At 58.0% G+C, this 24,326-nt stretch overlaps 3 protein-coding genes across 6 annotated transcripts in view; 2 read left to right on the top strand and 1 right to left on the bottom strand.

The window, feature by feature from the left end:
* Window positions 1-377: 377 nt before the first annotated feature.
* Window positions 378-7,939, top strand: YBEY (ybeY metalloendoribonuclease). 3 transcript variants are annotated; one of them, XM_047717812.1, is made up of 4 exons: window positions 384-786; window positions 1,815-1,943; window positions 2,563-2,631; window positions 7,813-7,939. In XM_047717812.1, exons 1-4 carry the CDS (start codon window positions 577-579, stop codon window positions 7,831-7,833), a joined length of 429 nt encoding a protein of 142 aa, XP_047573768.1. In that variant the 5' UTR covers window positions 384-576; the 3' UTR covers window positions 7,834-7,939. The 3 variants fall into 3 exon arrangements, with proteins under 3 accessions (XP_047573776.1, XP_047573768.1, XP_047573762.1); XM_047717806.1 differs by lacking the exon at window positions 7,813-7,939 and adding an exon at window positions 3,772-4,681 and having other exon boundaries at window positions 393-786; XM_047717820.1 differs by lacking the exons at window positions 1,815-1,943; window positions 7,813-7,939 and adding an exon at window positions 3,772-4,681 and having other exon boundaries at window positions 378-786.
* C1H21orf58 (chromosome 1 C21orf58 homolog) lies at window positions 6,805-24,153 on the bottom strand. Its single transcript, XM_047717833.1, has 12 exons — window positions 24,142-24,153; window positions 21,535-23,018; window positions 20,251-20,344; window positions 20,077-20,168; window positions 19,228-19,288; window positions 18,072-18,145; window positions 17,187-17,345; window positions 14,308-14,419; window positions 9,007-9,143; window positions 8,400-8,596; window positions 7,946-8,020; window positions 6,805-7,155 (listed from the first exon to the last, which is right to left on the bottom strand). Exons 2-11 carry the CDS (start codon window positions 21,712-21,714, stop codon window positions 7,966-7,968), a joined length of 1,161 nt encoding a protein of 386 aa, XP_047573789.1. The 5' UTR covers window positions 21,715-23,018; window positions 24,142-24,153; the 3' UTR covers window positions 6,805-7,155; window positions 7,946-7,965.
* PCNT (pericentrin) overlaps window positions 23,263-24,326 on the top strand; it is a 120,275-nt gene continuing 119,211 nt past the window's right edge. For both annotated transcript variants that reach the window (XM_047717643.1, XM_047717636.1), the window contains exon 1: window positions 23,263-23,476. In XM_047717643.1, the coding sequence (XP_047573599.1) occupies window positions 23,420-23,476 (57 nt within the window). In that variant the 5' untranslated portion in view covers window positions 23,263-23,419. The remainder of the gene's footprint in view (window positions 23,477-24,326) is intronic.

Below are 24,326 nucleotides of genomic sequence, written 5' to 3'. Positions count from 1 at the left end.
GCGGAGGCCGCGCTCCCCGACTATCGCCCGCGGCCCCGCGCCCCAGGCCCGCTCCGCGGACAACACCGGGCGGCGGGGCCGGGGAGGCCGCAGGACGAGGAGGCGGCCTCCGCCCAGGCCGGACCCTGCGCCGCGCTCACCGTCCGGCTCAGCGACTCGCAGGCCCGCCGCCCGCCGCCCGCCGCCGCCCCGGGGCCCCCTTGGCGCCCGGCTGGAGGCGCAGGCCCGTATCGCGGCCGCCGGAGCCGACCCTTCGCGGCGCGCCGGGGACAGAAAACGCCGCGGACCGACTTCCGGTCCGTCCGCGCGGCTCGGCCCCCCTCCCCCCCCCCCCCCCCCCCCGGCCCCGCTGCGCTCGGGTTCCGCTCGTCTGGCGCCGTGGGCTTCCGGCGCGCGCGGTCCCGGCGGGCGCGCTGGCTTCGGCCCCGGTGCGCGAGCCCGCGGCCGCCCGTCCCCATCCCCGCGCTCCCGCGTCGTCTCGGGGGGAAACACCGATTCTCTGCGAATTTCCCGGCCAGGACGGGCTGGCGTGAGAGTCGGCAGGACTCGCGGCGCTTCCCCGGCGGGCGTCCCGACATGGCTCTGCTGCTCCGCAACCTGCAGCGCGCGGTCCCCGTCCGGAGGGCGCCGCTCCGCCGCCGGCTGCAGCTGCTCAGGGCGGCCCTCGGGGTGCAGCGCTTCGACCTGGCGGTCGTCTGCGTGGACAACAGGACCATTCGGCGCATCAACGGCGTCTACAGGGCCCGGGACGCCCCGACCGACGTGCTGTCCTTCCCGTTCCACGAGGTGAGGCGGTTCCCGGTCCGGCTTCCGCGGCGGATGCTCTGGTCCTGAGTTTCCGCAAACCTCGAACACCCGTGAGCAGGGCCCGGCGGGGCCACCCCTGTCGGCGACACCGCTGGCCCGGGGCGAACCGTGTCCTGACGCTGTCGGGGGGTCAGGAGAGGAGTCGAGAGCCTCTGCGGTGTTTTTAAAGATTTTTCTTTGTTGTTGTTGTTGCTGTTGGTTCCAAGTCCTCTGCACCCCCAGCCAAGGTCAGACTCACACCCCCGAGGTCAGGAGGCCTGTGCTCCACCCGCTGAGCCGGCCGGGCACCCCTGCTTCGGGAATTTTAAGTGGGATACAGTAACAAACACGTATGGTTGAAAAATGTGGATAACACTGAATCTTTTCACTGAAAATGAAAAACAACACTGAGAAAATATTTCCAGCAAATAGAAGATAGCGATTAGGCTACTACCTCCCCCGATGCACGTGGTTCGTCCAAGGCTTCCAGCACTGTTAGAGCATAAACGAGAAGGACCCTTTTGGAAAGCACTTTGCTGGTACACTCGAGAACGCTGGAAGCACGCGTGTACTGTGTGATCCGCTAGTGTCACCGCTAAGGAAGATGTTACAGTAGAAACCTCTTAAATAGTCCCTTGGTATTTTTTCCTAACAGGGAGGGAACATATTAATACCCTTAACATCCATCTGCAGGACTAGCTTAGTGTGAGCAGCCTTCAGATGGAGGGACTGGTCGTTTCTTTTGTGGGAAACGTGGAAGACCGTCTTGGACAAGATAACAAAGAACAGAAATACACAGTTGTACCAGTGTGGGCCTGTGTGATTGTGCGCTAAAAAGGTGAAAGAGATAGAGGAAAGCAGCTCTTTTGTCCTAGGTCGCCTGTGAAGAGGGACTCTGCTGTAGTCCCTCCACCCCTCACCTGCCCTGGGACTACTGAGTAGGGGTCTTCCAGAATGAAATCTGTAGGCCTGTCATCAGGTTAGTTCCTGAGGTCCTGTTCTCCAAATCTGTATTTCCTCATTTGCAGAATATAAAAGCAGGGGAACTTCCCCAGCCTGATACTCCAGATGACTACAATTTGGGAGACATTTTCTTAGGAGTGGAGTATATCTTCCAGCAGTGCAAAGGAGATGAGGACTACTTTGATATCCTCACTGTGAGTGGGAAGCTGAAATAAACGGCCTGACAAGAGGGCCATGGATGGGACACCCGTCTCCACACTCTCACGCGGAGGACAGGGGTCATTGGGGGAGGGAGACCTACAAGCAGGGGCAGCAAGGACCCTCTCTCATCATCCCACAGAGAGCAAGCCTAGGCCTTGGGTCTGCTTGCCTCCCTAGCAGCGTTGGGTGAGGGAGAGGGCAGGAAACAGGTCAGAAGCCTGCTTCCCTGGGCAATGGGACTTTCTGGCCGGGGGTGTTGCAGGAGCCCTGGCACGGACAGAGTTGCTCAGCACAGGCTTGTGCTCTGCGATCACCATGCCAGCGGCGCACCCCCGCAGGGCTGTTGTGCCCCCCACCTCCGGGAGATCCCATGCCCTTCAGTGGAGGGCCAGCCCACCAGGCCTGGGACCCTCTCCTCCTCGCCCCTAGCTGCACATAGGCACCTTCTCAGCCCCAGGCACCCTCCACCTACCCCTAGGTTCCTAAGCGCCCACCGTGCATGGGCTGACTTCTCCCTCCCTTCCCTCCTCCTCCCCTCCACCCCCCCCCCACCCTTGGCTCAAGGATTGGTCATGATCAGTTCCTGAAACAGCTTTTTAATTGTTCTGACAGGTGACTGCCACCCATGGGCTCTGTCATCTGCTGGGCTTCACACACAGCACAGAGGCTGAATGGCAGAAGGTAGGAGCTGTCCCCTGGTCCCTCAGGATACAGAGGGTGCAGGGCCCTGCGTGCCAAGTGCCCCGGGAACTAGGGCTGCCTGAGCTGCCCCTGCAGTCAAGTACAAAAACCAAAACTGGGGGGAAAGCAGTAAATTGAGGATTTTACAAATGCCTACTTTATCAAAACAAAAGACTAACATTGTTTAAAATATGGGGCTCTCCGAATGCTACTAACTGTATTACTTATTTGCTGTTGAAAGGAAGATCTGAGCAGGGGAGACTGAATTTTATAAATTCTATAAAATTCTAATGGCTAAAAGTCAAAAATTCTTTACAAGAGAAATTGTGATATTTATTAGGTGGGACAGGATTCAGAAGATGCAGGCATCTGAGAGAGACCTACAGGGTAAAGTTATTTAGCTGTTTGTTTCCCTGAGAAGTGACAATACTTGCCCCATTTTAAGGGTGTATGTTGGTATATGCACCATATTGTATTTAATAAACTCAAATTATATTTGTAATCAAATAATCAGGCTCTCTGGAAGGCACAAAAATTGTTTTTCAATGAACAAACAAGTCTGATCCAGTCGTCTGCACATGTAGCCATCTCAGGCTGGGTCCCCACCAGGGACACTGTGGCTCTGCTTCCCCTCCAGGTGAGAGGCTGGCCCTGCTGTGGCCCCCTCGCCCCCCTCTGGCAGCATCTCAGAGAGAGCCTGTGATGTCACCTCCAGCAGGGACCCCAGCCCTCCTAGGGCTTCCTGGGGCACTGAGCACTCTCTCCCCCAGGAGGGGCAGTCCTCACACATCTCTCTCCGGTGGACTCTGGGCCCGGCTGACCCTTCTGGCCTGTTCTCCTGCAGCCCCAGACAGGGTCTCCTCTTCTTTTGCCCCAGACCATTACTTGGGCCCCTGGCCCCCAGTACCGCTGCCGGCCCCACCCTTCACCCTGCAGGCAGCATGTCCATGTTCCGTGTGCACATGCTGGGTGAAGGTGAGCAGAACCAGGTCCTGCACTTTGGCTCTGGGGGGCCACGCGGCTGAGGACCCTCACGCCACAGCCGTGGACACGGGCTCTAGGGAAGGGCTTCCCCCAGAGGACACCCCCGGGCCAGGCTGGGCGGGGGTCTCCAAGTTGGTTTGCACTCCTTTGTTTCAGATGTTCCAGAAGGAGAAGCAGGTTCTCGAAGAGCTGAGCCGGCTCACCGGGACCAGGCTACAGCCCCTGAGCAGGGGCCTCTTCTGAGGGTGCTGGAGGCCCAGCACCCGGGTGGCACCCGGCGGATTCTCTATAGAGTCCAGAGACAGCAGGTGGATGGCAGATGGACCCTCCCCTTTCAGGCCCCCCAGGACCAGGGACTCCACCAAACGGAGAGCCCTGCTGGTCCCTGGTGCCCTGTGGGGCTCAGGAGCGACCCACACTTGGGGGCAAAATGGCACGAGTGGAGCCTGACCGTTTCGTGAAAGTGTAAAAGACATGTCCATTCATGACTTCGTTCAGAACCTAGCAAATGTCATTTCGCTGTTGCAGATAAAGTAGTTCTAAGCCCTTAGGCTGCAGAGCTGGAGCACAGGGCCCTCATCCCGAGGTTCTGCCTGTAGCCAGAGGCATTTCTCTCTCCTGCCCCTACAGCCTGCTCCGGAGAATGGAACAGGCAGCCCAGGAAGGATGTGCCCCTCGCCCTCCTTCCTGCAAGACACCCATTGGCTATAGTCTCCACTTACCCCTTAAGAGCACTGTGACCTGGAGCCTTCGCTGGGTGCCTTTATGAGGGGAGGCACAAGGCTGACCCTTAGCGGGGCTGCAAGCCCCTAGACCACCTCAGCCAGGTGACCCACAACCGACATCTCCTGCCCATCCTGGCTCCTGAGGTGGGTGCAGCCTACGTCCTCTTTCCCGTGGCACCGCTGTGGCCAGAGCTTCTGAGCCCCAGATCCCCATGTCCACACGGAGCTGAGTGTCTCCCAGCTCCGGGAGGCACCCTGAGCTTGACTGCTGCTTCCCATCCTCTTCCCTGTTACTGTTTTCTGCCTTCTCTTCTGGTACAATAAACCCAGAAGGCACCACAGAGCCTTATCTAAGCTGTTCCTGGGCCCAGAGCATCGTGGGAGCAGGCCGCAGAGGTGCGCTGAGCCAACCTTGGGCCTGCACCGCCTGGGCCTCCCAGGGACCAGTGTTGGCAACAGCACCACAGATTCTGCCAAGGAGCTCTGAAGAGGTCATGGCAACGAAACGCAGCCTCTCAGAGACTTTTGGCCCTAATCCAGGGTTACTACAATTCTGAGAATCTGGTTTTTCCCATGAATCCACATGAAAATGCATTTCCCACTGGATATCTTGTCAGCCTGGATTTTCCCCAGCCCCTCAAGGACCCAGAATTGGGCTTGTGGCACCCCTGAAGCCTTGTGGGGTATGTGAGCCTGTAGTGGAGCCCTGTGGGGTATGTGAGCCTGTAGTGGAGCCCTGTGGGGTATGTGAGCCTGTAGTGGAGCCCTGTGGGGTATGTGAGCCTGTAGTGGAGCCCTGTGGGGTATGTGAGCCTGTAGTGGAGCCCTGTGGGGTATGTGAGCCTGTAGTGAAGCTTGTTCTCAGCAGAACGTCTCAGCAAAGACAAAGATGACCCCACGAGCTCTAGGCTCTGCAGTTCTTTTTAAGAGAATGAAGGGATCCCGAGACCCACTACTCCTGTCAGCAGGAATTTCATACATCCCCCGTGCCTCTGTGGTCATGTCGGGGGCACAGGCAGTCGGGAGACAGTTCCTCTGGGTTTGGGCCTCAGAGCAGAACAGCTGGGGGCAGTGGGCAGGGCAGCCAGCTTTATCAGGCAATGCCCAGTGCTTCCAAAGGACCTGGTCACTCCCCCTGCAGCCATAGCAGTGAGCTGGGGTCCAGACCTCAGCCTCCACACACCCCAGCCCTCCCTTGGTTGTGCGCACTCTCGCCACCAGCGGCCAGAGCTCTTCACTAACTGCTTGTCTTGTGCTCATTTTTCTTTTTCATTTTTTTAAAGATTTATTTTGGGGGAACAGAAAGAGAATCTTGAGCCGACTCCCCACTGAGCAAGGAGCCTGATGGATGATGCAAGGCTCTATCTCACCACCCCAAGATCATGACCTGAACCAAAGTCAAAAGCTGGCCACTTAACTGACTGAGCCACCCAGCTGTCCCTAATGCTTATTTTTCTATTGATTTTTCTTTTTTATAGATTCAGAGGGGTTTTTATATGTCACTGAACACAACAGAGCATGTCACCCAGTGTCCATCTGACCTAAATCTGAGAAAAGGCCGCCCCACCCAGCCTTGGGGCTCTACCTTGGCTATTTGATTCCACGTGGCACTTCTGCCTACCCCCACCTGGCCACAGTGGCCTGGTTCCAGAGCTTCCGCAAACCCAGCCTCTGCCAGGACGGGTCCCTCCTGCTCCAGGCGTCCATTGGGTTCCCTGGCCTCTGCTCTCCTCTGTGTGTTCAGAAATGCAGTTGTCTCCCTTAGGCCTACATGAGGAAGCCCCATGAATCCCAACAGGACAGGGTTCAGAGAGCTTCCCGCTGGGGGCACACGTCCACACAGAGAGGGTGAGGCACCCCAACTCCACGGGACAGAAGCTCTGGTGCTCACAACCCTCCCAGACCCGCTCCACCCTTTATCACCCCCTTAAGTAGACTAGTCGATGTTGGTAAGCGTTGCCTGAGTTCTGTGAGCGGCTCTAATCAAACCCGGAAAGGGGCTTATGGGAACCTCTGCTCCCTGACCCAGTAGGTCAGAAGCACAGGGGACAACCTGAGTTTGGCAGCTGGCACGGGGCAGTCTCATGGGACTGAGTCCTCTGCAGGTGGATGGTGTCAGAACTGAGTGGGACCGCAGAACCCCCAGCTGCTGCAGAATCCGTGACTACAAGCGTCTGTTCTGTGTGCAAGTAACGGAGGTTCACAGGGAAATACTGGGTTTTCCGTTGGACGCAGACAAAAACGGTTCTTCCAATTTATTAGGCCAAGATAACCAGCTTCTGCCAAACTTCTTCCCTGTATTGAATTAATAATTATGCTGAGAAATAAAACCAAATAGGAAAACCATGTTAGAAAACGTCAATGTGAAAATAAGAAATTGAGTTAGACCTTTTTTTTTTTAAAGATTTTATTTATTTGACAGAGAGAGACACAGCGAGAGCGGGAACACAAGCAGGGGGAGCAGGAGGAGAAGCAGGCCTCCTGCTGAGCAGGGAGCCCGATGCAGGGCTCGATCCTAGGACCCTGGGATCATGACCTAAGCCGAAGGCAGACACTTAAGGGACTGAGCCCCCCAGGCGCCCCTTGAGTTAGACCTTTAATCGCATTTCACAAAGCACGTTCGTGCCGGGCACACCGTGCGGGTACCTGCCGCTGTCCGGCATGGGAGGCTCCCTGAGGGCGGCCCCCCCGACGGAGCTGAACGGCAGGCCAGGTCCTCAGCCACCTGCTTCCATCTGCTTCCCAGGCCAGCGTTCCGGCGAGCCTGCAGCATCTGAGGAGGTAGAGAGGGTGGTGGGCGCTTGACGCCTTGCAACTTAGGGCACAAGAGAGTTGCCGCCAAAAGGGGCCGAAGAGAACACGCGTAGCACTTAAAAATGACATTTACATGAAAATGTCACAACAGCAAGGGATGGGGCGCCTGCCTTTGGCTCAGGTCATGACCTCAGGGTCCTGGGTCCCCGCTCAGCGGGGAGCCTGCTTCTCCCGCTCCCTCTGCCCCTCCACGCGTGCGCACACTCTCCAATAAGTAAACCAATAAATACATCTTTAAAAATAAATAACTAAAACAACAAGGGAACACGATTCCACCCAGAAAACAAAGGTCAGGAAAAGTGAAGAAAGAGTAATGGTGACATTCAGAAGCCCCGACAACCAGAGGAGCAACCAGGCAGAGAAAGCCCCCTTTCCTCAAGCCCCACTGAAGGAACCACGTTCAGCCCCGAGCGTCTCCCTTCCAGAAGACCGGGCGGTGCTGGCCAGCAAGGACACACAGTGAAGACACGTCTCCCCCGGCGAGATCCGGGCAGGTGGCCTTGTGCCATCCCCTCAGCAGGAGCCCTCCCCCTGCCCCCGCCCCCAGGGGGCCAACAGAGGGCCCAGTTAGTGTCATATTTGACCCTGTTTATGGGGTTTCTCCCACGGGAAGGCTTAAACATGTAAGCAGCTAACTCCATCCGCCTTTTCTCCGCGGCTCCTGGGCCGTCTCTCCTGACGGAACCCTGTACTCCCACCGGACTCTCCGCCCTGCCCCTGGGGACCAGGCTGCAGCCTTCTGCCGGGCCTCCCCGACCGCACCCAGTGGGGAACCAGGCCCCGAGGCTCACCAGAGTTCACATGTGGGGGCTCACACGCCTGGAGCCGGCGCGGGCTGGCCGCCGTCAGATGCCACCCTGGGGAAGCTGGGACATGCGGGTGCGGTCACTGCCCGGGCCTGGCCCGCAGACCCCACACTAGAGGTGAGCCATGCGGCCGGGGCTCAGGGGAGGGTCCCCACAGCCCTGCTCATACTGGGCTGGATGGATGCCCCAAGCCACAAGCAGCTTCCCCTGGAGGGTGGCATGGGGTCCGTTCTCAGACTGGGACCTCCAGTCTGAGGTCCCAGGGCCCAGTGCTGCAAGGACCCACCTGCAAGACGACAGGAGGGCCTTCCCAAATTCTCTGCTTCGGCCTGGGCCCAGGTAAAGATGGGCCCACTGGCTTGTCAGCAGGGGTGAGGAGGTGCAACCCAGGCTCTAGGGTACTCCCACCCCACAGACCAGGAAGCTGGCCTTGACTTACGGGCTAAGGGCTGCTGAGGTGGGCCCGGCCAAGTGGTGGAGGGCTGGCAGGAAGCTGGAGGCAGGTGGGAGGGTGGTGGCTGAGACCACCGTGGGCCACGTGGAGTACCCGGCCAGGGAGCCAGGTGCTGGGATGGCCTGCAGGGGGCCTGGGGGCGCGTAGTGGTGGTGGTGGTGCACGGAGGGCGGCTTCTGTCTCTAGGCTCACGGGAGGACAAGGGGACCCGCTGTAGGTCCTCAGCACAGCACACACACCAGCCCGTTTTGAGGGGAAGGAGGGGGCAAGGAGAGGAGGGTGGGGAGGGAGGGAGGAGAGGGAGAGGAAGTGGAGGGGGGACAAGGAAGGGAAGGGGGGAGGGAGGTTCCAGCAGAGCTCATCAGCTCTGGGAGGCAGCTTCCTGGGCCCCAAACCGCGGAACTCCTTCCGCTTCTAGGTGGGACTAGCGAGCGCCAGAGGGTTTCACAAGCAGGTCACAGACTCAGGAGTCAGACCTGTGCTTTTCAGAGTCACACCGATGCATGGACTTGCAGAAGAAAAGCCACCCAGGCCCTCTGGTTTTGATCCGGGCAGCCTCCTTTACCTCCAGACCTGCCCCAGCTGAGCCTACCTGGGGGGTGGGATGCTGGGGTGCTGCCAGTGGTCCCCGCGAGGGCAGAAACGCTGAGGGCAGGGCTTGGAGCATCAGGTTCTGCATGAGGACCTGGTGCATCTGGGCGTTCTGCATCAGCATCATCTCCACCATGTCTGAAAGAAGAGGCGGGCAAGAGGGGCCTCATGACTCACACCCCACGCACATCATCAGGCCTGGCCCAGCACAAGGCTTTAGGGCTTCGCAGAGGCCGAGACGCACTCAGCACTCCGCCAGCGGGAGGCGCTCCAGGCACAGGCGTCCGGGGATGGTTCTAAGGTTCTGAAGTTTCTGGGCTGGAGGGTGTGTGTGCCTGGTGGGCTGTTGAGGGTGTCCGGCTGGGCTCCGAGAGGCTGCTCCGCTTCTGCTACATGGTGGCCCCCGAAAGCTGTGTCCACATCCTAACCCCCATGACCTCCGAATGTGACCTCATTTAGAAAATTTTGCAGACATGACAAAGAATCCTGAAATGAGATCATCCTGCATTATCCAGGTAGGCTGTACATCCAAGACAAGTGTCTTCATAACAGAGGCGGAGGGAGGCTTGACACAGCAGAGGGGAGGCCGCATGGAGACGGGGCGGGGATGGGACCCACATGGCCACAAGCCAGGACCACCTGGAGCCACTGCTGGATGAGGCAGGAAGGACCCCCCCCCCCACCCATCCAAGAGCCTCTGGAGGGAACCTGGCCATGTGACACCCGGATTTCAGAATTCCGGCCTCCAGACAGGCAGAGAACACATCTCTATTGTTTTCAGCTTCCAGGCCTGAGGCCCCAGGAAACAAATCTCTTCACCAGTCCTGGATACTATGAAGCAAACACGTTTTTGTCTGTGTGGGAGGTAAACATGGGTTCTTTGCACAACATCGAGGCCCCTGGAAATCAGGCAGCCCCCAAGACTAGAGGCAGGCAGGTGCCTAAAACCACTCACATCCCCAGTCAAAGAAGGGGAGGCTGGTGGTGTGGACAGGACTCCTTCAGGGGTGTCCAGGAGCGGGGTACACAGCAGCCTTCCCACTGGAGTGGGCCCCGTCTCTAGCCTGCCCTCCGTGCGGCGGCTAGCTGAGCCTCCATAATCACACCAGCCAAGTCCTTAAAATATGTCTCTCTCTCTCTCTAGACGCACCCTGTTGGTTCTGTTTCTCCAGAGACCCTTGATTAACAGATTTTGTTGCAGGCCTGAGAGCACTGGGGTAGGGGTGGAGGCACAGAGCCAGGTTCCCACAGCCATACAGCGGTGGGAACTCTCCTCCCTGCAGGATGAGAACGTGGAGAGACTGAGTCTGGCAGCCCCGTTCTGGGTGAAGACCCTCGAGAAGACCCACGTGGGGCCGGGCCTGGCCAGCTCACGTGTCCCCGGAAAGCTTCCCACTGAGCAGAACCAGCCTGTGAAGACTGGATGAGAGGAAGGTCCAGACAGGGACAAACACGGTGTAACTGCCTCAGGATAAGGGGCACATGTTGGGGTCATGGGGAAACACAGTCTTCAGGACATGGCACTCGGCCAATCTGGTATCTGTGGCAAAGATAACACCAGTCCCTAACTCAGAGCTCATAAAATCTATTCCAGGTGGTTCATAAACCTCAATGGGAAAAGTAAACCAAACTGTAGAATGTCTTCATGACCTTGAGTAGGTAACAGCTTCTTACACAGTACAGCAATCCCACAAAGGAAAAAGCCTGAAGAACAAAACCTTATTAAAAATTAAGAACTTGTGTTCATCCAGAGACACCACAAAGAAAGCGACTGGCAGTCCGTGTATCAAAAAGGACCCATCCATCATCCTGGGATCGAGCCCCACATTGGGCTCTCTGCTCAGTGGGGAGCCTGCTTCCCTCTCTGTCTCTGCCTCTCTGCCTGCTTGTGGTCTCTCTCTCTCTCTCTATGTCAAATAAATAAATAAAATCTTTAAAAAAAAAAAAAAAAAACTTAACTGGAGAACGTGGTCAGCTGAACAATGGCCCCTGGCATGTACATATCCTCATACCTGGAACCTGTGACCTGAGTTTCATTACGTGGTGACAGTGATGTTGCTGATGTGATTAGGAGTCTTGGATTGGGGTGCCTGGGGGGCTCAGTCAGTGAAGCATCTGTCTTCAGCTCAGGTCACGGTCTGGGGTCCTGGGAATGAACCCTGCATCGGGCTCCCACTTGTCCCTCTTCCTCTGCCCCCCACTCATACTCTCTCTCAAGTAAATAGATAGGATCTTAAAAAAAAAAAAAAAAAGAACTTTGGATGCAAACAACCCAAGTGTCCATCAACAAATGAAGGGATAAAAGACCATGGTCTATGCATACCATGGAGAACTGTTCAACCTTAAAAAGGCAGGAAAGTCTGCCACGTGGCACCACATGATGAAACTTGAAGACGTTCATTATTCCACACGAAATAAGCCAGCAATCCAAATACTGTAGGATTCCTCTCCTCTGAGGTACTTAGAGTTATCCAATTCCAAGACAGAGTAGGAGTGGGTGCTGGGGGTGGTAGGAGGGGGATCTGGATGCAAGATGGAAAGTTCTGAAGACCTATCACTCAACCATGGGGACCCAGTTAACACTACTTAAACGTGTTTAAGATGGGAAATTTTATGTGTTTTTACCACAATTTTTTAAAGATTTATGTATTCACTTGAGGGGGTTGGAGAGAGCACACATGCACTGGGGGCAGGGGAAGGGCAGAGGGAAGGAAAATCCCAAGAAGACTCCCCACTGAGCAAAGAACCCAACGTGGGGCTCGATCTCATGACCCTGAAGTTGCAACCTGAGCTGAAGCCAGGAGTTGGACGCTTAACTGACTGCGTCACCCAGGTGCCCCAGCACAGTTTTTAAGATTAATTAATTTTTGAAAAAGAATCCTGAGGTGGGGAGACTATCCTGGATTATCTGGGTAGACCCAACATAATCACAAGGGCCCTCAGGAAGTGGTGAGAGAAAATAACTATCAGTTTAGATCTGAATATCCAGCAAAACTGGTATTTAAGAAAAAGGGGAAATAGGGGTGCCTGGGTGGCTCTGTGGGTTAAGCCACTGCCTTCGGCTCAGGTCGGGATCTCAGAGTCCTGGGATTGAGCCCCGCATCGGGCTCTCTGCTCAGCAGGGAGCCTGCTTCCTCCTCTCTCTGCCTGCCTCTCTGCCTACTTGTGATCTCTCTGTCAAATAAATAAATAAAATCTTAAAAAAAAAAAAAGAAAAAGGGGAAATAAAAACATTTGCTAGAAAACAAACACTGAGGAGCTTCAAGAGTCCGTTGTCAAGGAACGTGGAAAGGATTTATTTCAAGATGATAGAAGATGATTCCAGAGGGTGGTCTGAATACAAAAAAGGGTGAGTAGGTTGTCAGGGGTGATTTTTGGTGTCTAGTTTGGGAAGTTGTTCTGAACGAGAAAAAGTGGGGCACCTGTGGGGTCGTTAAGCATCTGCCTTCAGCTCAGGTCATGATCCCAGGGTCCTGGAATCGAGCCCCTCATGGGTCTCCCTGCTCAGCGGGGAGCCTGCTTCCCTCTCTCTCTCTTTCTCTCTGCCTCTCTGCCTACTTGTGATCTCTGTCTGTCAAATAAATAAAATCTTAAAAGAAAACAGAAATGAAAGCAAAGAGCAGCAGTGGCTGGGTGGGAGGTGGGGGGCGAGGGTGTTGCAAGGTCCTCCCACCGCTGCGGAGAGGGGGCTCCGGGCCCCACACACTCATCCTCATGTTAAAGCCCAATGAACGGGAAAAATGAATAAACAAACGATAAGCAGAGTCAGACCTGTAGGTACAGAGAACGGCCTAATGGCCGCTAGTGGTTGGGGGGGTGTGGGGTCCGGGGAGAGCGGGGAGGGGAGAGAGCGGCAGGTTGGCCGGGTCTGGATGGATTCACGGGGCAGTGGGTGCGGCAGAGGGGATGCGGCCTCGGACACTGCCGAGTGTGCACACGAGTTCCATGGCGGGTCTGCTGCTTCGGATCTCCTGCTCCCACCATCGGAGCTCGTTGGGGGTAAGGCGTGGGGTGAGGACTTGACGCTACTTGAAACAGCAAGACATATGCGGACACATACTGACACATACTGACAGACACATACGGACACATACTGACACGTACGGACACATATGGACACACACTGACACATGCGGACACAGACAGACACAGACGGACACATACGGACACATATGGACACATACGGACATGTACTGACAGATACATAGTGACACGTATGGACATGTGCGGACACGTATGGACACAGACGGACACATACTGACAGATACACACTGACACATATTGACACATATGGACACATACGGACACATACTGACACATACGGACATGTACGGACACAGATGGACACATATGGGCACATACTGACACATACTGAAGATGTCACTTTTCACCCCGATTCCATCTCCTCCCCCTCTACCCCCATGAAGGCGCGCAGGCGTCGGTCTCCAGCCGCTGAGAAAGCAGGTCCAGGCGCTCGGGTATTTGGAACCACCGACCCGCACTGAAGTGCGTCAGGGGAGGTGGGGGGGCTGGGGCCCTGGCTGAGCCGCGGGGAGGCCCTGGACACGCCCTGGCATGAGTGACCACGCTCGAGGGCCCACAGGAACGACGGAAGCTGGTGGCCGCCGTGAGCACAGGACTGAGAACATGGACCTGAGGAGTCTACACACCTCTGCGCTCCTGAGCCCAACGCCATTAGTCCTGGGGAGCAGGGCTTGGGGGGACACGCGCTCACTGCCTGCCGAGTTGGGGCCATGGACTTGCACACGCGTCAGCTCACGTCCAACTGCGCACTTCGAATTTGTGCAGTTTACCCTGCTCTCTCCATGAGGCGGTTTTAGATCTCAAGTTTCTAGAACTCACTGAAGGGGCAAGTGGGCGGCTCCATGGCTCCGTGGCTCCGGTCATGACCTCAGGGTCATGTGATCGATCCTGCATGGCAGCATCGGTGGTGGGCATTGGGCTCTGTGCTCCCGGGGAGCCCGCTTCAGACTCCCTCTCTCCCTCTGCCCCCCAACAAAGCAAAACAAAACAAAATTCATTGAAATGGAGAAGCAATTTAGCCAAGGTTTTTACAGCTGGTTGGGGCTGGGCCCACTTCTCTTGATTCCCAGTTCTTGTTTTCTTCCCTCCAAGATACCTATAAGGGTTTCTTAAAGTTAAAATTATTTCATGTTGCTACTACATAGCTTTGACTGAGTAGCCAAATGCTGACCCTAAAGGACTATGCTGTCTATAAAATATTTTTTGTTTCTTTAGAGAATTTTATAAACCCATAACATTATTAATACGGAAGACTTACCTTCCTTAATACTTCCTGATTTTTGAGTGGGGAAGGCCTGGAGAGGGGGGATCTGTGCGATGAGGGGCTGCTGGGGTAGCTGTTGAATGATGGTGGCAGGAGGCTGAGGGCCCTACAAAGAGCCAGATGATTAGTTCCCTGAACACGCCCTGGGAGACTGTGACCTACAGTATGCACCCACCCACTCACCCATCTTTCCATCCATCCAAGAGGAACTTGAAACGGTTAACCCTACGCATTGAACAGGTTGCTGAACAGATAGATATTTGAGTCTGCGTATTACCTAGGACATGATATGTTATGAAGGTCTGTGTCCACCCCCAAAATTCTTATGTTGGAGCTCTAACCTCCAGTGTGACTGTATTTGGAGATCAGGCCTGTGAAGAGCTTACAAAGTTTTAGTGGGGTCATTAGGGTGACATCCTGATAAAGGGAGATGCCGGAGAGCTTTCTCTGTCTGCCATGTGAGCATGGGAGAAGCCATCCGTGTGCAGGATGGGAGGAGAACTCACGCCCGGATGCTGATCGGCCGGCACCCTGGTCTTGGGCTTCCACCTCCAGAAATGTGAGAAAATAAATGTGTTGCTTAAGCTGCCCGGTATGTGGTGGTTTTTTATGGGAGCCCCAGTACACTAACACATAGTGTGTTTTTTTAAGAGAGAAAGAGAGAGAGCCCATGCGTGCGCGTGGGTGGTGGTGGGTGGGGGTATGGCAGAGGGAGAGGGAGAGTCATAAGCAGACTCCACGCCCAGTGCGGAACCCAATGCCTAATGTGGGGCTTGATCCCACCACCCCGAGATCATGACCTGAGCCGAAAATCATGAGTCAGATACTGAACCGACTGAGCCCCCAGGCGCCCCAACACACAGTATGTTCAATGTTTCCCACATGCTGTCTTTAGGAGAGGAAGCTAATGTCTGGTTTCATTGATTCTGCTTGAACAGAGGCATCCCAGGAACAGGTCGTGAAAATAACCTCTAGCTTCTCTCCAGTGAGAAGCACACACAGCAGGTGTTGGTCAGACACTGAAGACTTTCCATCTCACTCCTCTTCTGGGTGAACAAGGCCCTGACCTTGTCCTTTCTTTCCCAGTTCCCAGAAATGATGGCATAAGCCTCTGCAGAGGGCCAGCAGGGAATGGTTGTGGCTTTGTGGGCCCTCTGGCCTGGGCAGCAATGGCTTCTCTCAGCTGGTAGGGCTCCAGAGCGGCCACCGCAGGCGGGATGGGGCTGGTGACACGTCGCTGTGGGCACTGAGATGCACGTTTCACAAGATTTTTATACTTTACAAACCATTCTTCTTCTTTTGATTTTCCCCCATTTTTCAGAAGATTTCACTTACTTGAGAGAGAGAGAGCACGAGCAGAGGGAGAGCCACAATGAGAGGGAGAGCCACCAGGCGCCCCTCCCCCACACATTTAAAAGCTAAGACCATCCTCAGTGTACATGTCGCACAATGTCAGAGGGCAGGGGAGCTTCGGCCCATGGCTGCACGTTGCTATCCGCTGCGCAGACGGCTGAAGCTACAGCTGCCCTGGCTTGGGGGTCACCCTGCCTCAGGGTCTCCGAGTCCAGCATCAAGGAAATTCACGGCACCAACCAAAGGCCCTACTTGTTCTTTTGCTGTCCCTGGGCGGATGGAAAGACGCACGCAGAACTGGGCCCCCGTGGCCGGCTGGGAGTTCAGTGAACGTGTTTGGGAATGAGGGGGACCTCGTGCCCCAACCCCCACCATTCCCACCCTTCCTAGAAGGAGGTTCCAGTATTGGAAGATCCAAAGGCGCACGCTGGGAAGGGGAGATCTGGAGCCTGGACACAGCCCTGGGGCAACAGGGGCTCTGGGAGCTCAGTTAGCCCAGATCTGTCCCCGATCTGTTGTTGCCCCTTCCCACTCTGTGCCGTGTGCCGCCACGTCTTCTTCCAAAACAAACACCCTCCAGGTCACAGGCCCGGTCTGTCAGCGCTAACCGTCACCCCAGCCAGCTAGTCCAGAACCTTTGCAATGTGGTCCTGCCCACCTCCTCAGCCTTCTCTTCTCCCCAGGGCCTGGATGAGCCCCGACCCGGGCTTCTGTCCCTGCCTGCATTCGCCTGCCCTCAGATATATTCTCTTCTGCTTAAGAAAGTCTGGATTGCGTTCCACGGCTTGCCACCGGAGTGCTGACTTGAGGTGTGGGGCTCTCAAACCTGGAGCTCTTTCACTTTTTCAAAGTCTGCCCTTGAGAGTAGGGTCTTGGGGCGCCGGGGTGACTCAGTGGGTTGAGCCTCTGCCTTTGGCTCGGGTCATGATCTCAGGGTCCTGGGATCAAGCCCCGCATCGGGCTCTCTGCTCACAGTGGAGCCTGCTTCCTCCTCTCTCTCTGCCTGCCTCTCTGCCTACTGGGGATCTCTGTCTGTCAAATAAATAAATAAAATCTTAAAAAAAAAAAAAAGAGAGAGTAGGGTCTTAGGGTTCCCCTGGTTATTAAGAAATTTTGAGAAAGAGTTGACATACTTCCTCCCCCAATGCAGGGCCCACCTGATGCTGAATACTTCTGTCTCTCGTGTAAAGGCTAGGACCCGAGAGTCAGGAGCCCAGATAGGGACCCCAGGATCTCCTCTGTAATGAGGGATAAGACCACCCTCTCCCCCCGAAGCCGGTTCCCAGGGCACCTGTGAGGACCACAGAGAGGAACCACCGAGCTCCCTGTCCAGTGCCCGGGACGTGGGAAATGCAGCCCCTGTTGGTTCCAAGGGGACTGACCCTCTTGGGGCGCCTTCATATGCTGCCGCGGAGGTGGGCCTTGAGACCACGAGGACCCCCACTCTCTGCTTAGATGACAGTCTCTGTGGGCACCACACCCTCCCTCATCGCTTCTGCCATCGGCTCTTGAACACTTACTGAGCATTGGATAATCTGTGGGGGCTCCAGGGCTGGCGGGGGCAGGGAGTAGATGCCCACAGGGGGCACCTCTGGGTGCAGTGCGGACCCACGGGCTCCTCCTCTGTTCATCCCGCTCCGGGCCTGGGCCTGGGAGGCCTCCTCTAGGAGACGCTGTTCCTGCAACCATAAGGCAGAACTGCTGCCCCCAGGGAGGGACAGCCACAGCCAGGAGGGGCGGGGACGGCCACCCAGGGCTCACCCGCACTGCACCCCGGCCCCAACGCCTGGACTGTGGTCCTCAGGCGGGAGGGGCCTCAGGGCTGCAGGCTTGGCGTCCTCCTGGCCCACTCGGGCCCCAGGCTCTTCGTGGGGGCCACACATAGGAACAGCCCTTCGTCTTACGTGGCGGGGAGGGGAGGGAGCTTAGAACTTCTTAAGTTTACCGAGTAACCGACTGATTTCTGGTTGGTCTTTTTGTCCAGCCCACAGAGTACATTCTCTTTCTGGCACTCGATCGTAACTACACATTTGGACCTGATTGACCGCTTCGCGCGGTCATTCCCTGTTGCTGGTGCATTCAGTTTGGACCAAGCCTTTGGCCACCTTGAAATCCCACTTCGTGTAGGAATGGGGCCCTTTGCCCAGCATTTCGCCTTTGGAAACCACCGTGCAACCAAAGCAGGTATTTTCAGCTCAGCCCCCTGCTAGAACCTGAACAACAGAAAACCTGCATGCAGGCCTTGACCTTCTCTCCCGGGGCGTGGTGTCCCAGCTGCTCCTGTTCATCCTGAGCTCCCTCCAGTCATGGCCGGCAGGGGACTCATGCTGGGTCCAGGAAGCCCACTCTTGTGCCTCTGGCCTGGTTGTGATCCCGTCCACACAGCAGGGTGACAGGTGGCCTACCCAGAGTCTCCGCAGAAGCGCTCGCCTCCTCCTCAGAGCATCCAGCAGGGCTGCGTCCGGCCTGTCCTCATTTCCTGCGTGGAAGGATCATCTTATTTCTGAGGGGCTGGCAGTCACATCAGGCGGGTTCCCACGCAGGGCCGAGCACCGCACTGCCCTGCAGCAGGAAGCCTTTCCTCGGGCTCTGCTGGATGCTGGAGAGAGGGACAAGGTCCTCACGGGGCTTGGTCCCGAGCACGACTGGACTGTGAGCCTGGCCTCTTGTTGCCAGCAGCCATCTGGGGGCAGCCTGGGGGCTGGTCCGGTCCCCAGAGCCTCAGGTATGCCCTCTGCAGCTTCCCAAGTGAGGGGTCCCGTCTCGAGAGGAGACTCCAAACAGGGTCTGGCCTTCCCTCCTCTGGCACAGCACACCCATTCCCCACCCCCAGGCCCGAGGGTGCCCAGAGCAGCCTGTCCTCTGGGAGGGGGGCGGTCTCCACTGCCCGGGTCCACACTCAGTGGTTCTGCTCTTACCTGGTGGTCCGGTGGCCTGGTTTGGGGTTCCCTGTCTGGATTTGAGCCCTGGACTCTGCCTGCTGCCCTCACACATCTCCTGGAGCTCCCACTGCTAAAGGTGCTCTTCCCCGTAATAAGGAACAGGCAGCGTCCTCCTATGCCTGCCTTGCACCTTATCAGGACATCCCTGAACCTGGACACTGCCACCCGGAGAGCAGTCCTCTCCTCTAGTTCATGTGTGCCCACATGACAGGTTGAACCCCGTGAACCCACCACCCTAGAACAGGATTCGAATCCAGTGCCCACTTCTGAGCTGGGCAACTGGGGGCAGACGATCAGACCTCTCTGGACCCCCTTCTCTTACCTGCAGGACGGGAATGATGAATGTATCCCCTCTCGGGTTTTTGTGAGGGTGTGACTGACAAAGCACAGTGTGTGTGTGTGTGTGTGTGTGTGTGTGTGTGTGTATGCGCGTGCGCGCTGTGTGGGGTGTGTGTATGTATGGTGTATGTATGTGTGGTGTGTGTGTGTGAAGATGAAAGCCCTTTCAACCCTGCACACAAGAGAGGAGTAGCAGGACAGTCTTGTTGGGATCAGGAGGAGGGAAGGACCCAGGAGGAGGTCTCGTGCCCGGGTGGCTTCCAGCAGACTGGGCTCTTACCCGCTAGGAGCAGGGGGTCCTCAGAATCCCCTTCCACAGTCTCACGCTCTTGTTCCAGTTTCTGTGTCGAGAAGGACAGAGAGTGCGAGTGGGTGGGTCTGGGTCAAGGACGGAGCACCTGCCCCAGAGGGCCTGAAGGGACCAGTGTCCCAGATGAGGTAACTGGGATAGAGTTGGGGAGGGGGGAGGTGGCAAGGGTCGTCCATACTCTCTTAGGGACGGTGGGCGTCACACTTTCCATTCGGGCACACAAGTTCCACCTTGAAATCTCAGGGCAGGTGCGCAGATATGAACGGCTCCTTTCAAGCAACTGTCTGCAGAGTCTGACCCAGGCCAGCCCCAGGGCCCTGACCACCCCTGACCTTTTGAGCCCTGGGCTGAGCAGCACAGTCTGAACCTGTCCTGGGATGACCCCTGCCGGTCCGTCCACGTTGGCCGTGGGCCACCCAGAAGGAAGCACCGGGCTGATGCGTGGAGGACAGGAAGAGGGCTGTCAGGATGGGTCCCAGGCCGGCGTATGCGGCTGTGGATCCCGCACCAGCCAGGGCCTCTCTTCTCCAAGCACTGAAGCTGGAAGGTTCTGTGGGGGAGTTCTGTGGGCCCCAAAAATGCTCTGGGTCATGGGTGCATCCAGCCTCCTGGCTGAGAAGCTGCCAGAAGGACCTAGTTGGTTCTGCATATGCAGAGAAAAACAAAAAATGAGAAACCACAGTCCATCGTAAGGCTGAAAAGCAGGAGACGGTGTTTTGCCTTGGAAGCAGGAGGATACTGACAGGTCTCATGACGTACCTTTTAAATCTGTGCTGCTTCGACAAGTTGTTGGAAACATGATTGCCCCCACACTCTTACCTTCTCCAAGAGCTTCAGGGTGAGTCGGGTCATTGCATCTGCCACTGAGGAGTCCAGCATCCTAGGACCGTCCCTCCCTGGTCTCAGGTTATCTGCAAGCAAGAGTGCTCAGCTGGAGAGAAGCAGCCCGAACCTTGGTGTCTTTGAAGGATTCCTGAGCTGGGCTGAGTGTACCTCCAGGAGACTGGCCGCTGCTGCCAGAGGAGAGCGTGTGGGAGCGTGGCCACGTCCCCCTGGAGGACCACGTGGCCTCGATGGTTGCTAGGCGCTGCAGACACAGGAAGGCCCCTGGTTGCCAGGTTTCCACGGAGAGTCCTTCCCAGGCCCCACCTGGTCCCCACACAGGAGTTGCCTATAAACACTGCTCATCTCCAGGTGTAGCCGGGCGGGGCTTATTGGGCAGGCGATGAGCAGCAGCTGGGGCCAGAGGGAACAGCGTGAGGCCCTGGGGCAGGGGTGGGGGGAGACTGATTCCCCATGCATTGCCCCACCTTCAGGACTGGGCCCTGAAGAGTACGGGGTAGGAGCGGGGGACAGCTGCGTGCACCACCATGCACTGTGGGGGCCTCCTCTCCCCTCAGCCATTGTTACCTCCAAGGGGCCAGCAGGCCCCCCACCCCCTCTAGGGACCCTCAGAGCCAGATGGGAGTGAAGCCTGGACACCAGGAGGATGGTGGGGGCACCACGTCCCTGTGATTTCAGGAAATTCTGGGTAGCAGAAGGGGCAGCACAGGGAGCTTGCTCTGTGGCTTCCTGTGGGGCTTCTTGGTGGCACCACCCCACAGGACACAGGGCCACATGAGGCTACACTCCTCCAGGAGGGATTGTGATTGCAGGATTGGGGCTGTCCTGTGGGAATCCTGGCCCAGAGAGGGCGGGCGACCTCGGGACAGGACCCCTGGTCAGGTCAGGAGTTGGTGGCTGGAGACACGGTAGCACTGGTTGGGCGGGGAGGGGCCCCCAGCAAAAGAAGCCTGTTACAAATGATCCTTCACACAGAGCACGGGGCACAAAACTGATCAGTCTGTTTGTGCTGGCTTTACATTTCAGATTTACAAATCAATCAGCCCAGTTAACAACGTGGGTGGAGCAGTCTGGCTCCTAGAGTCCTGGGCTGGGGTGGGAAGGAGGGAGCAGCTCACACACAGCCCCCTCCTCCATGCAACTGAGCCAAAACACTTGTATCAGAGGCCAAAATTTGGCTAAAAGTCCCTTAAATTGCCCATACACTTCAGTGTTCTGGCTTTCATATGCATCACAGCCCTAGCATTCAAACCGGAGGTCTGAGTGTGCACGGAGAGGAGTTCACTGAGCCACTTGTGGTAGCCAGGAGACAATCCCGGTGGCTGACGTCACACACCCCGGCGTGAATGTTAGACGGTTTTAAAAAAAAATAGTTATTTATTTAAAGTTTGCATTTACAGAAAAATCAGGAAGATGGTGTAACAGAGTTGTCACTGTGCGGGCGGCCCCCTGACTCGTCACTGGGACCTCAACCCCGATCTCCCAGCCGGGGTGCTTCTTCACTCCACAGCTGCTATTTTTATCCCCTTTTCGGAGTCCCCCTGCGTGGAAGTCCCTGTGCAGCTCATACACAGGGAGTGAGAGTTCGGATCCTCCTTGGGTTGAGCATCTCATTATCTCATTAAAAATTTACTTGGACGGCATTTTAATTGTTAAAAATAAATGGAGAGATCAACGATACAGTCGAGAAGGACCATGGAGGCGGCCGTGGGGTTCTAGGGAACGGCGGGAGACCAGTGACCAAGCCCGCGGGGGAAGGCCGTGGGCACGTGCCCAGCGGAGCCTCCCACGGAGCCCAGCGGGTGACGATGCAGCGAGTCGGGTTCTAGGCCCGCAGCGGCTCCTGGGAGGCCGCCCGGGTCTTGGGAGCCTCGCGCGTGGCTTAAATCACCATATTCTGCGAGCGGAGACCGGGAGCTGCCACAGGGCTGTGGTCTGACCAGGAGCGCTCTCTGGGGTTGGTTTCCAGCATCCGCCAAGGGGTCCGAGGGGGTCGTGGCTGCGAGGACCACGGACTCGCCGCGTGAGGGATGCGCAACGGTCCGCAAGGGTCGCTCTGCACGCGGCTGGCGGGAGGCGCTATTATTATTATTTTTAAGATTTTATCTATTTATTCGACAGAGATCGCAAGCAGGGAGAGGGCGGGGGAGGAAGCAGCTCCCCGCTGAGCAGAGCCCGATGCGAGGCTCGATCCCAGGACCCTGAGATCATGACCTGAGCCGAAGGCATAGGCTCAACCCGCGGAGCCCCGCAGGTGCCCCGGGCGCTCCCGCTGTGACCCTCGTTGGGTCTCACCAGGGAGCACGCGGGGCTCGCACGGCCCGCACACGCCGAGGCAGAGGCGCGGGGACAGGCGAGCAGGAGCCCCAGAGCCCAGGGCGCGTCCCGGCAGCAATGCCCGGGGCAAGGCCAGCGCGGCTCTCCCGCTCCCGCGCCCTCCGGCCGCGGTCCCCGTGGGCAGCCCTGCTCCAAGCCCGCGTCCCGCCGCCGTCATGGGGGGCGCGACCTTCGCCGGCCGACCGCGACCACGTCTCGAGGGCACCGAAGGCCGCTCGTTAGGGCGCCCCGCGGCCCCGGCCCCTATGAGGACAGGCCCGTGCGGTTCGCCCGTGCGGCGGCTCCCGCGGGGTCCCCGGGCGCTGCTCTAGCGCGGACGTGCGGACCGGGACCGCGGAGCCCGCCCTAGCGCCTAGGCCGCCGGCGGGAGGCAGGCGCGCGCCCGAGGCCCCGCACGGCGCAGCGAGCGCGCGCAGAGAGCAGGTGCGGGACGGCCGCGCCCCCCGACGCTGCGGCCTCTTCCCGGCGGGCTCCCGCCGCCCTTGCGCCTGCCACCTGCACGGACGGGCCACGGCCACGCCTCGCTCCCCGCTAACAGGACCGCGGACGAAGGCTCACGACCGCGCTCGCTCCTAGTCGCCCTGCGCGCCCGCGCCGAGCCCGCCGCTCTCTCACCACCTCTTTAAACCCAGCCAATCACAGAGAGAGACAGCCGAGGCCTCCGCGCTCCACCATTGGTCCTGCTGGGAGGCGGGATCATCATCGCGCCAATGGGAGGCCAGCAGCCGGCAGGGGCGGGACCCGGGTCGCAACGCCCTGACCGCGCGTGCGCGAGGGCAGGAGCGCGACACCCCCCCACCCGCTCCGGGATTGGCGGCGGGCGGAGGGCGCACGCCGAGGGCGGAGCCGGGCTCACGTCTGCGTGACAGTTGTCGCGGGGGGAGGGCGAGCCCAGACTAGGGGGAGGGAGTGTAAATAGAGCGAAGGCGGCGGCCTTCGACCCCGTCACCTCTCGGGCGCCCCGCGAGAAGCCCTGGAGGGTATGGAAGAAGACGAGCAGGAGCAGCGGCGCAGGAAGGTGGAGGCCGGGAGAGCGAAGGTAAATGACAGCGCCGCCTCCTCCCCCCGCTGTCCCAGCGTGGGTTCCCAAGGGCGGGTTCCAGTGACTGCGCCTGTTCCGTGCTAGGAGCGGGTGCGGGCAGGCAGGGACCGCCGCCACAGTCTAGCCCTTCCCGCCGACTCGGCTGGAAGCCGCCTCCTGGCCGCCGCCATCTTGAATCCGCCGCCCTTTGCCCGGCCCCGCCCCCACGGCGGCTGCAGCCAATCACCGGTCGAGGACGTGCGGAGAGGGCGGGGGCGCGAGGAGGCCAGGCGCGGGGCATGCCGGGGGGTTTTGCGGGGCTGCGCCTGCGCGCAGGGCGGGGCGGACGCCCGTGGGAGCGCACGGCGGGGAGGGGCAGTGCCGGCTGGCGGGGTGGGGCCAGATCTCTGCCGCGCGCGGCCTGCCGGGCTCCCGCCCCAGCCCGGGGCCTTTCCGCTCTCTCCCGCGCCTTCCCGCGTTTCCAGGGGATGTGCCGGGACGTCTCGGCCAGTAGCGCCCTGATGGACACGGGTGGCCTAGGAACGCGCGGTCCCCAGTAGGAAGTGGAGCCCGGGCTGGGGGTGAAGGGGCTGGCGCCGCCCCCGCCCGTCCTCGTTGTCCTGGAAGGCCGGCTCGTCGCACACCCGTGCACCTGCACCTGCCGCGGCCCCGTCCCCCAGAACTCGGGGCTCGGGGACCACTCGTAGGGCCCGTGACTTACCTCTCTCCAGGACTCGACTCCATTCCCGCCCGTCTAAAACCACGTGCAGATTAGCGTTTCACTTGGAATTATGCAGCTTTTTTTTTTTTTTCTTAAAGATTTTATTTATTCACTTTACAGACAGATCACAAGTAGGCAGAGAAGCAG

This window comes from Lutra lutra, chromosome 1 (assembly GCF_902655055.1).
Source record: "Lutra lutra chromosome 1, mLutLut1.2, whole genome shotgun sequence".
Lineage (NCBI taxonomy): Eukaryota > Metazoa > Chordata > Mammalia > Carnivora > Mustelidae > Lutra > Lutra lutra.
The sequence above is the reverse complement of the archived record's forward strand: the minus strand, read 5'-3'. Positions and strand labels throughout refer to the sequence as shown.